Genomic DNA, 11,348 nt, shown 5'->3' on the forward strand with positions numbered 1-11,348 from the left:
GGACTGGGAGTACCGCCTTGCCACATTCCTTCTAGCACAGCACAGCACCCCCAGCTCAATGACTGGCCGGAGCCCCGCTGAGCTACTAATGGGTCGGCGCCTTGCAATCAGATTGGACCGCCTTCACCCCAATAGAGCTCAGGATGAGGTAGTGGTGGGGGAAGGCAGGAACCCCTGGACCTTCGTGGCCCAGGACCCAGTGTACGCAAAGAATTTTGGGGCAGGCCCAGCATGGGTACCCGCCACAGTCACCAGAGTCACTGGCCCCCTGTCGTACGAGGTGCTAACGGATGGGGGGCAATGCTGGCGCCGCCACTGAGACCAGATACGGCGACGATTCCCAGGAGAAAACCAGGAGGAGGACAGGTCAGAGGAGTCCCAAGGGAACAGTGGGGCAGTGAGGCCCATAGAGCAGGAGGGGCCAGCAGGAGAGGCAGAATCAGTAAATACAGAGAGGACACGTGAGGCCGAAAGGACACCGGAACCAGAACCACGACTGAGCAAGCCGTTTGTGCCAGACCAAACAGGCCCATCACAGCCAGCATCCTTGGAACACGAGCCAGATCCTGAACCCCGGACCAGGGAACACCCCAGGCCGCAACGCACACATAGGCCGCCGGCGTACCTTGAGGACTATGAATGCGACCTCCCGGGCAGGACTGGAACTTAGAGGGGAGGGGTGTTATGTACTGAGTTGAATAGGATCCAAAATGCAGCAGTCTGGTTGGTCCTAGAACAATAGGATTCAGAATGCAGCTGTCTGATTGGTTCTAGAACAATGCAGCAGTATGATTGGTCTGCAGGAGCCACCCAATCTGGCTCCAGATGGAAGTGAATCCACAACCTGATTGACCTATAGGAGAATTCTGGAATTAGCCAATCAAGTGCAGCCCATTATGTAAATAATGTATATAAAGCAGATACTTTGAGGGGACATTCATTCCTCCTCACCACTATGAGCTGAATAAAGAGCATGAAATCCACTCTTTACTCTGAGTATATTTCATATTGGTTGATATGCTCCTTTCTTTTGTGGGAGGGAAAGATGTGAGCACACTTTCACTTTATGTGGTTTTTGCTTAAGTGAACAAAATGAGACTGGAAGGGGTCTCTGGGTAGAGGAATGTTTCAGCAACAGAGACGCTATGGCTTCCTTGAACAGAGACTCTTTATTCTGAAAATAGTTAATACAGTTTATCTTATGTTTATGGACTTCCTGGATTCTGAAAGTTATTTGTAAAAGAATAACACAACCTTCACGCTGACATGGTAGCTACCTGATTTTGCCTGTTACACAACTTCCTCTTGGTAGCCTCCATTGGTACAATCCAGGCACAATTTTCCCACATGATATGCTGATGGTTTAAACTTTAAAGAGTCTCTAATACTCCTTACCCCTTCATGGATCACTGCCTTGTCGTGGTGAAGGGGCTTGAATAACCCCAGGAAGCTATGAGCCATGCCGTGCAGGGCCACCCAAGACAGACAGGTCATAGCCAAGAGTTTAGACTAAATGTAACCCTCCTGGAGAAGGAACTGGCAAACCACTCCAGTATTTTGCCAAGAAAACTCCATGGACATAAAAAAGGAGTAGCTTTGAGAAGAAAGTTACAGATAGGTAGCCGTGTTGGTCTGCCATAGTCAAAATAAGAATAATAAAAAATCCTTCCTGTAGCACCTTAAAGACCAACTAAGTTAGTTCTTGGTATAAGCTTTCGTGTGCATGCACACTTCTTCAGATACACTGAAACAGAAGTTGCCAGATCCTTCTATATAGTGAGAAGGTGGGGAGGGGTATTACTCAGAAGGGTGGTGGGAATGGGAGATTGGCAGATAGCTGAGATGAGCCTGTTGACGACTCTTAACGACTGCAATAGGTCTTACAGGAAAAGGCAAGGGGTGAGAAGGTGAAAAATGGCTAAGTCATGTATAATGAGATAAGAATCCAATGCCTCTGTTCAGACCAGGTCTCTCCATTGTTTTAAGTTTGGTAATGAGTTGCAATTCAGCAGCTTCTCTTTCCACTATTTAATTGCTCATCGTCTAACATTGTGTATGCCATCAAATGCCAACAGTGTCCTTCAGCTCTCTATATTGGACAAACAGGCCAAACCCTACGCCAAAGAATAAACGGACATAAATCTGACATCAAGAATCACAAAACAGAGAAACCAGTAGGAGAACACTTCAATCTCCCAGGACATTCTATACAAGATCTCAAAGTAGCTGTTTTACTACAAAGGAATTTCAGAAATAGACTGGAAAGAGAAGCTGCTGAATTTTTGACTTTGAGAAGAAAGTGAGAGTTTCCAAGGCATGCTCTGGTTCATGGGGTCATGGAGAGTCGAACAGCACTAAGACGACTAAACAACAACAAATCCTCCTTAACTTCTCAGTTGGCAACAAGCTACCTCCACATTTGCCTCAAATGTTGGTTTAGATTAGACTAAAGTCTATTACACAATGCCCAGGGAATTCAAAAGTTTTATCAGAAAGTTAGTTTGGAATGGGATCTCTGAGGCTTCTTTAAAGCAGTAGGATGTTTACATCAAAAATCAGGAACAAGAAATCCCTCAGAAATGTTGGCAAAACCCTCCGTAGACGCAATCTAGTCATGTTCTTCTTCCTGCCCCTGTGGATTAATAATTTGTTCCTGGTCCCCATTTGGATGGGCCCAGAAGGAAATGTAAACATACTGTTTTAGGAGTCACTGCTGACATGCTTTTCTAGGTTCATAATTGCCAGAGTAATTTCGAGGCAGAGGTGTTCTATGGTCTTGATGGATGCCATCAATAGTACAAATCCAAGAAGGGGAAACAACTTGGCAATTTCTTTCAAACCTCTGTAATCTGGGTACGTAATGAGAAAGCCAAAGTTTACCTTTCATTTAAAAAATGTGAATAACTGAAAACACCTCTTTCTGTGTGCTGCACTCTCCATAAAACTTACTGTAGCCTCGGGATGGCTTGAGACCATTGGCTTTCAGTTTCCCATCCAAGGTCTTCTACAAAACCGACCTAATCAAGAATAGGATGTAGCTGCTTGAACTATAGATAGGCTAGTGGATTGCTGTTTCTCATTCATTCAAGTGTTTTACTTTTCCAGTATAATGATAGTGCCTTAAGCAATTTTAGCTCAGCTGCTAATTTGTGAGTGTTACTTTAACACAGTCTCAGAATCTTATTCTTCTGCAGCTCCCATTTGGTTTCAGCTACAACTCCTCTGTCCAGAGACAATTCTGGATTATGTCAATTTTATTGTATGTCTCTAGCAATATGACTTAAAACAGACCTCACCTCCTGTCTGTAAAAGAGTAAGTGTTGTTGTTGTTTAGTCATTTAGTCGTGTCCGACTCTTTGTGACCCCATGGACCAGAGCACGCCAGGCACTCCTATCTTCCACTGCCTTCCGCTGTTTGGTCAAACTCATGCTGGTAGCTTCGAGAACACTGTCCCACCATCTCGTCCTCTGTCGTCCCCTTCTCCTTGTGCCCTCCATCTTTCCCAACATCAGGGTCTTTTCCAGGGAGTCTTCTCTTCTCATGAGGTGGCCAAAGTATTAGAGCCTCAGCTTCAGGATCTGTCATTCCAGTGAGCACTCAGGGCTGATTTCCTTAAGAATGGAGAGGTCTGATCTTCTTGCTGTCCATGGGACTCTCAAGAGTCTCCTCCAGCACCATAATTCAAAAGCATCAATTCTTCGGCGATCAGCCTTCTTTATGGTCCAGCTCTCACTTCCATACATCACTACTGGGAAAACCATAGCTTTAACTATACAGACCTTTGTTGGCAAGGTGATGTCTCTGTTTTTTAAGATGCTGTCTAGGTTTGTCATTGCTTTTCTCTCAAGAAGCAGGCGTCTTTTAATTTCGTGGCTGCTGTCACCATCTGCAGTGATCATGGAGCCCAAGAAAGTAAAATCTCTCACTGCCTCCAGTGAGACCAGTGGGACCAGTGGCAATGATCTTCGTTTTTTTGATGTTGAGCTTCAGACCATATTTTGCACTCTCCTCTTTCTCCTAATTCCTCCTCACTTTCTGCCATCAAGGTTGTGTCATCTGCATATGTGAGCTTGTTGATATTTCTTCCGGCAATCTTATTTCTGGCTAGGGATTCATCCAGCCCAGCATTTCGCATGATGAATTCTGCATATAAGTTAAATAAGCATGCTCCTTTCCCAATTTTGAACCAATCAGTTGTTCCACATCCAGTTCTAACTGTAGCTTCTTGTCCCACATAGAGATTTCTCAGGAGCCAGATGAGGTGATCAGGCACTCCCATTTCTTTAAGAACTTGCCATAGTTTGCTGTGGTTGACACAGTCAAAGGCTTTTGCATAGTCAATGAAGCAGAAGTAGATGTCTTTCTGGAACTCTCTAGCTTTCTCCATAATCCAGCGCATGTTTGCAATTTGGTCTCTGCTTCTTCTGCCTCTTCTAAATCCAGCTTGCACTTCTGGGAGTTCTCGGTCCACATACTGCTTGAGCCTTCCTTGTAGAATTTTAAGCATAACCTTGCTAGCGTGTGAAATGAGTGCAATTGTGCGGTAGTTGGAGCATTCTTTGGCACTGCCCTTCTTTGGAATTGGGATGTAGACTGATCTTCTCCAGTCCTCTGGCCACTGCTGAGTTTTCCAAACTTGCTGGCATATTGAGTGTAGCACCTCAACAGCATCATCTTTTATAATTTTAAATAGTTCAGCTGGAATACCATCACTTCCACTGGCATTGTTATTTGCAGTGCTTTCTAAGGCCCATTTGACTTCATTCTCCAGGATGTCTGGCTCAAGGTCAGCAACCACATTACCTGGGGTGTACAAGCCATCCATATCTTTCTGGTATAATTCCTCTGTGTATTCTTACCACCTCTTCTTTATGTCTTCTGCTTCTCTTAGGTCCTTACCACTTTTGTCCTTTATAATGGTAATCTTTGTACAAAATGTTCCTTTCATATCTTGAATTTTCTTGAACAGATCTCTGGTTCTTCCCATTTCTGTTGTTTTCCTCTATTTCTTTGCATTTATCGTTTAAGAAGGCCTTCTTGTCTCTCCTTGCTATTTTTTGGAAATCTGCATTCAATCTCCTGTATCTTTCACTATCTCCCTCACATTTTGCTTGCCTTCTCTCCCCCGCTATTTGTAAGGCCTCGTTGGACAGCCACTTTGCTTTCTTGCATTTCCTTTTCATTGGGATGGTTTTCGTTGCTGCCTCCTGTATAATGTTGCGAGCCTCCATCCATAGTTCTTCAGGCACTCTGTCCAGCAAATCTAAATCCTTAAACCTGTTCCTCACTTCCACTGTGTATTCATAAGGGATTTGATTTAGATTGTATCTTGCCAGCCCAGTGGTTTTTCCTACTTTCTTCAGTTTAAGCTTGAATTTTGCTATAAGAAGCTGATGATCTGAGCCACAGTCAGCTCCAGGTCTTGTTTTTGCTGACTGTAAAGAGCTTTTCCATCTTTGGCTGCAGAGAATATAATCAATCTGATTTCGATGCTGCCCATCTGGTGATGTCCATGTGTAGAGTCGTCTCTTGTGTTGTTGGAAAAGCGTGTTTGTGATGACCAGCTTGTTCTCTTGACAGAACTCTATTAGCCTTTGCCCTGCTTCGTTTTGATCTCCAAGGCCAAACTTGCCAGTTGTTCCTTTTATCTCTTGATTCCCTACTTTAGCATTCCAATCCCCTATAATGAGAGGAACATCCTTCTTTGGTGTCATTTCTAGAAGGTGTCTAGAAAGTCTTCATAGAATTGGTCAATTTTAGTTTCTTCAGTCCCACTAGTTGGTGCATAAAGTTGAATTACTGTGATGTTAAAAGGTCTGCCTTAGATTCGTATCGAGATCATTCTATCATTTTTGAGATTGCATCACAGTACAGCTTTCGCCACTCTTTTGTTGACTATGAGGGCGACTCCATTTCTTTTAAAGGATTCTTGCCCACAGTAGTAGATATGATGGTCATCCGAACTGAATTCGCCCATTCCCATCCATTTTAGTTCACTGATGCCCAGGATGTCAATATTTATTCTTGCCATCTCATTTTTGACCACCTCCAACTTACCCAGGTTCATGGTTCTTACATTCCAGGTTCCTATGCAATATTTTTCTTTACAGCATTGGACTTTCCTTTCGCTTCCAGGCATATCAGCAACTGAGCGACCTTTCAGCTTTGGCCCAGCTGCTTCATCAGCTTTGAATCTACTTATACTTGTCCTCCGCTCTTCCCCAGTAGCATGTTGGACGCCTTCCGACCTGAGGGGCTCATCTTCCAGTGTCATAACTTTTATATGCCTGTTGTCTTTGTCCATGGAGTTTTCCTGGCAGGGATACTGGAGTGGCTTGCCGGTTCCTGCTCCAGGTGGATCACGTTGGGTCAAAACTCTCCACTATGACCTGTCCATCTTGGGTGGCCCTGCACGGCATGGCTCATAGCTTCTCTGAGTTATTTAAGCCCCTTCGCCACGGCAAGGCAGTGATCCATGAAGGGGAAGAGTAAGTGAGGTATCTTCTTTTAACTTGATGTATAGCCTGGAGTAGAGGCAGACCATGCATTTGCCTGGTGGAATATGAGGGAAGCATTATTACTCCATGCTGAGTTCATTTATTAAATTTCTGGTAGACAACATTTGCTGTAGCATCTCTTTGATGCTACAGCAATGATTCGGAATGTTGATGTGATGCTCCAGAACATGTTTAGATCATATTTATTTGGATTTCGACCCACCCCACCCCCCGCAGGTTGGAGTTCTGTTTCTGTTTTCCTTAGATTTCCATCCTAGACACAGGATTTATTTTTATTTTTGCCTGTTTTGGGTGGGGGGTAGAAGAAGAAGAAGAGTTTGGATTTGATATCCCGCCTTTCACTCCCTTTAAGGAGTCTCAAAGCGTCTAACATTCTCCTTTCCCTTCCTCCCCCACAACAAACACTCTGTGAGGTGAGTGGGGCTGAGAGACTTCAGAGAAGTGTGACTGGCCCAAGGTCACCCAGCAGCTGCATGTGGAGGAGCGGAGACGCGAACCCGGTTCCCCAGATTACGAGTCTACCGCTCTTAACCACTACACCACACTGGCTCTGGGTCTGAACATGGCCAATTCTTCTTCTATGAAATTGTATTTTGCAGTGCCCACAATGACATCTTAGATTCCCAAATGTTTCCTGAGGCCCACAAGGGCTGGGGACCCCTGCTGTATGCTGTCATATTTTACATGGTGCCTGTTTCCTCCTCTGCAGTGTCAGGAAAAGATGAGGAATCAAACCGAAGTGACAGAATTTATCCTCTTGGGTCTTTCCAGCAGCCCAAAGATGCGCATTGTTCTCTTTGGGATTTTCTCTGTGGTCTACAGCATCACACTAGCTGGCAATGGGATTTTCTTGATGCTTATTTGGCTGGATTCTCAACTCCACACCCCCATGTATTTCTTCTTGAGCCACCTCTCTTTTGTGGACATCTGGTACACAACCAGTACTGTTCCTCAGATGCTGTCGAATCTCTGGAGCCCAAAGAAGACCATCTCATTTGCTGGCTGTGGGGCTCAGATCTACCTCTTCCTGGGCCTTGCCATCACGGAATGTGTGCTCCTTGCCGTGATGGCCTACGACCGGTTTGTGGCAATATGTCACCCTCTGCGCTACACACTCATTATGAACCCTAGAGTTTGTGTCATGTTGGCAGTGTCATCTTGGTTGTGTGGCTTCCTCCTTGCCATGGTGCACACAGTTCAGACTCTACAGATGCCTTACTGTGGCCCAAACGTCATTGACCACTTCTACTGTGACATATTGGCTCTGCTGAAACTGGTCTGTGCTGACACTCGACTCAACGAAATCATTGTGTTTGTGGTTGGTGTCCTCATTCTTCTGTGCCCCTTCTCCTTCATACTCACCACATACGTCCGCATCCTAGCAGCCATCTTGAAGATCCGTTCTGCCGAAGGCAGGCGCAAGGCTTTCTCCACATGTGCGTCCCACATGGCTGTGGTAGCACTGTTTTATGGAACTGCTATGTTCATGTACATGAGGCCTGGTTCAAGCCACTCTGCAGAGCACGACAAAATGATCTCCTTGTTCTATAGCGTTGTCACTCCCATGTTCAACCCCATGATTTATAGTCTAAGGAATAAGGAAGTAAAGGGGGCATTGGTGAAAGCGCTACAGAGGTGCAAACCCTCTCACAGAGCATGACATGTTATTGAGGGTTAGGGTTAGTTGCCCGTGGTGACAAGGTGTGAGATGCTCTGTGCATTACTTTACTTGGAGGACTCCAATGGCTTGTAAAACATAATGTTTGAGCAGATGGCCTGTGGCCAATGGTGGTCCCTCCAGATGCAGGAGGGGCAAGTGTAATCAGATTGCACAGTCCCACCAGTTGGAAAATACAAAATGACAGCTGGATGGAAAAGCGCTGAAAATATGGAAAAAGGACAGAGGAGAATACAGAGTTTAGGGACAAATATCTGAAAAGTCTGCCTGGAGAGGAAGGTAAATGTAGGGTAAAGTCATGCATATGCTGTCTCTCTACAGCAGGCATCCTCAAACTCGGCCCTCCAGATGTTTTGGGACTACAACTCCCATCCTCCTTAGCTAACAATACCAGTGGTCAGGGATGATGGGAATTGTAGTCCCAAAACATCTGGAGGGCCGAGTTTGAGGATGCCTGCTCTATAGGTTTACATTATAATCCTGTTTAAGAGGAGCATGCATTCCACTTTATCTTAGCATCCAAGGAGGAAAAGATCAGCTGATCTGCTGCTGTGATCCTGGCCTTATTCCACATCATCTTTCGCACTCCAGCTAGACATGACTGGTGTCTACATAATGGAAAGAATTCTGTATCAGTGCTCGATTATCCAAAAGCTACAACACAACTTATGTAAGAAGATCCATGTGCATAAATGTTTATAAAGATAAATCAATGAATGCTTGAAAAAAGGACAAATGCCTTTGCCTTGCTTGCCCAGGGGGCCTGGTAGGAATTTTTTCCATTTGGCAAATTGGCACCAGCCTCTTGGTTTTTCGCCTACCTCATAGCAAATCATCACAACTTTTCTGGTGTTGGCGGTTAGGCATTGGAATATGTGTGGTGTGTTGGAGGGCAGGTTGTGGCCATCACCTACCCCTCACCTTTTGGGTATTCCATTAAAGGGATCCAGTGGTTGTGGATCCTATCCGATGCCCTGCTGGTGGCTAGGGCCATGGCACGACCCTGGTGACATCAGGGGAAGCTTCCAGTTATATTTGCATCAACAAATGGGAGTGGTGGGAGAGGATATTGATAAGAAAGATTAGAAATTGTTCCTCTACGCAACAATAGCGGCGAGGTTACTGCTGGCTCTGGTGTGGAAACAACAACAATTGCCAACAGTAGAAGAGTGGCAGTACAAGGTCATGGAATATGTGGAAATAGCCAAATTAACGGGGAAAATTTGACAACAGGGCGATGAAACATTTCAAAAAGAATGGGGGAAATTTAAGTTATACATAGGATAAGGGGAAACAGTGAAATCAGTAGAATGGACATAAACCTCATAATGGGAATTAAAAGAAACTTTATTGGATTTTAATGACAATATGAATTAAAACGTAAAATACAATGAAGGTAACTAATTGTACCTGTAAATGAATATAGACAAACAAGACGTGTACATACAGAAATATTTATTTGTATATAGACACTGTACGGATAAAGTTGAAAGAAGACCAACAATATACAAAATCGATAAAGATAATGCCAAAAACTTAGAGATGACATTAAAAAGCCGGAAGAAGGGAAGTCAGCTCTTAGGAGTAAATGTAAATGTAAATTAATGTGTATATGTATAGTATGTAATCATAAAACCAATAAAGGTTATCTTCAAAAAAACAGCAACAACAATACCACTCACATGCTGTAACCAATAAAGTTGTGGCCATATTTAGCCCATTAACCTAAAATACATGTTTCCTTGTGTCTTTTTTTCTCTAAGCAGGTGGCGGGTCCTCGACTCACAAATATAATAAACACTATCTTAGCCATGAAACTAACGGAGAGTCTTTCATCAAATTACTCTTTTTCAACCTAACCTATCTCATACATTTGTGAAAGTAAAAGAGCATACAGTGGTACCTCGGGTTAAGAACTTAACTCGTTTTGGAGGTCCGTTCTTAACCTGAAACTGTTCTTAACCACTTTAGCTAATGGGGCCTCCCACTGCCGCTGCGCCACCAGAACACGATTTCTGTTCTCATCCTGAAGCAAAGTTCTTAACCCGAGGTACTATTTCTGGGCTAGCAGAGTCTGTAACCTGAAGCGTCTGTAACCTGAGGTACCACTGTACTATGTACTATGTTCTAAGAGGAAGTGTAAAGTAACATTGGGGTGGATAAATACATACATACATACATAGTTTCCCCCTCAAAATATTTCTGGGTGGTTTTTTTTAAAAAAAACTATTCATAAACTGTACATAGCTTGTAATTTAGGCTGCCTACACTCTATAACAGAGCTTTCCAAACTGTGTGTTGTGACATGCTAGTGTGTTGGCCGCAGTGTGTAGTTGTGTGGTGTGTAGTTGTGTGGCTCTGCTCTATACCTATAAAGCACGTTTAAAAGAATTCTGGGCCCTTGGTTAAGGATTTCTGGGAAATGTAATTTTTTGAGGGTTGAACTACATTGCCCAGAATTCATTGAGGGAATGAACGTGCTTTAAATGCGCTCCTTCAAGAGGAGTGTAATCCATCCAGAACTGGACACAATCCACTCATCTAGACAGCAGAACTGACCAGTAACAATGACTTTGTCTTATCTGGATTGACCTTCAGTTTGTTGACTCATCCAGTCCATCACCAGGACCAGGCACTAATCTGGAACATCCACCACTATACTTGCTTGGGCTGTAAAGGAGAAGCAGAGTAGCATGTCAACATCAAACTGTTGACATCACACTCTAGGGGCGCCATCTCACCCTCAGGATTGTGGGTGCCCACCGCCACAATGCCTGGAGTTGGCTGCTATGTCACACCCCCAAATGTCAAATGACCCTAGTCAGTGGTTTCATGTACACGTGAAACAGCCCAGAGAATAACACTGGAGCTCCACAGGGCCATGCAGTAGCTCTCAAGAACCACCTCCAGGAGGTGACTGCAAAGCCGTATCTCCTACTCCCAACTCAGATTATCTCCCAGAACAGGGTTGCCATATTTCATACAGTGAAAATCCGGACGGAAAAGTTGTTGAGCTTTTTTTTGGGGAGGGGCACCAGAGACACACTCCTCCCCCAACATAGCTCATCATATAGGGTGACCAAGGCAGTCTCAGTACCAATCATACCTGTATGCTGATTAAAATGCTTAGAAAATCAGTCTTATTCAAGAA

At 44.3% G+C, this 11,348-nt stretch overlaps 1 protein-coding gene across 1 annotated transcript; it reads left to right on the forward strand.

The window, feature by feature from the left end:
- Nucleotides 1-7,240: 7,240 nt before the first annotated feature.
- Nucleotides 7,241-8,179, forward strand: LOC308576549 (olfactory receptor 2A12-like; the record flags this gene model as incomplete). The annotated part of the gene is made up of 1 exon (XM_081175956.1): nucleotides 7,241-8,179. One exon carries the CDS (start codon nucleotides 7,241-7,243, stop codon nucleotides 8,177-8,179), a length of 939 nt encoding a protein of 312 aa, XP_081032082.1.
- Nucleotides 8,180-11,348: the final 3,169 nt, after the last annotated feature.

The sequence above is a fragment of the Podarcis bocagei genome (genome assembly GCF_964188305.1).
Source record: "Podarcis bocagei genome assembly, chromosome: 17".
NCBI classification, from domain to species: Eukaryota; Metazoa; Chordata; class Lepidosauria; order Squamata; family Lacertidae; genus Podarcis; species Podarcis bocagei.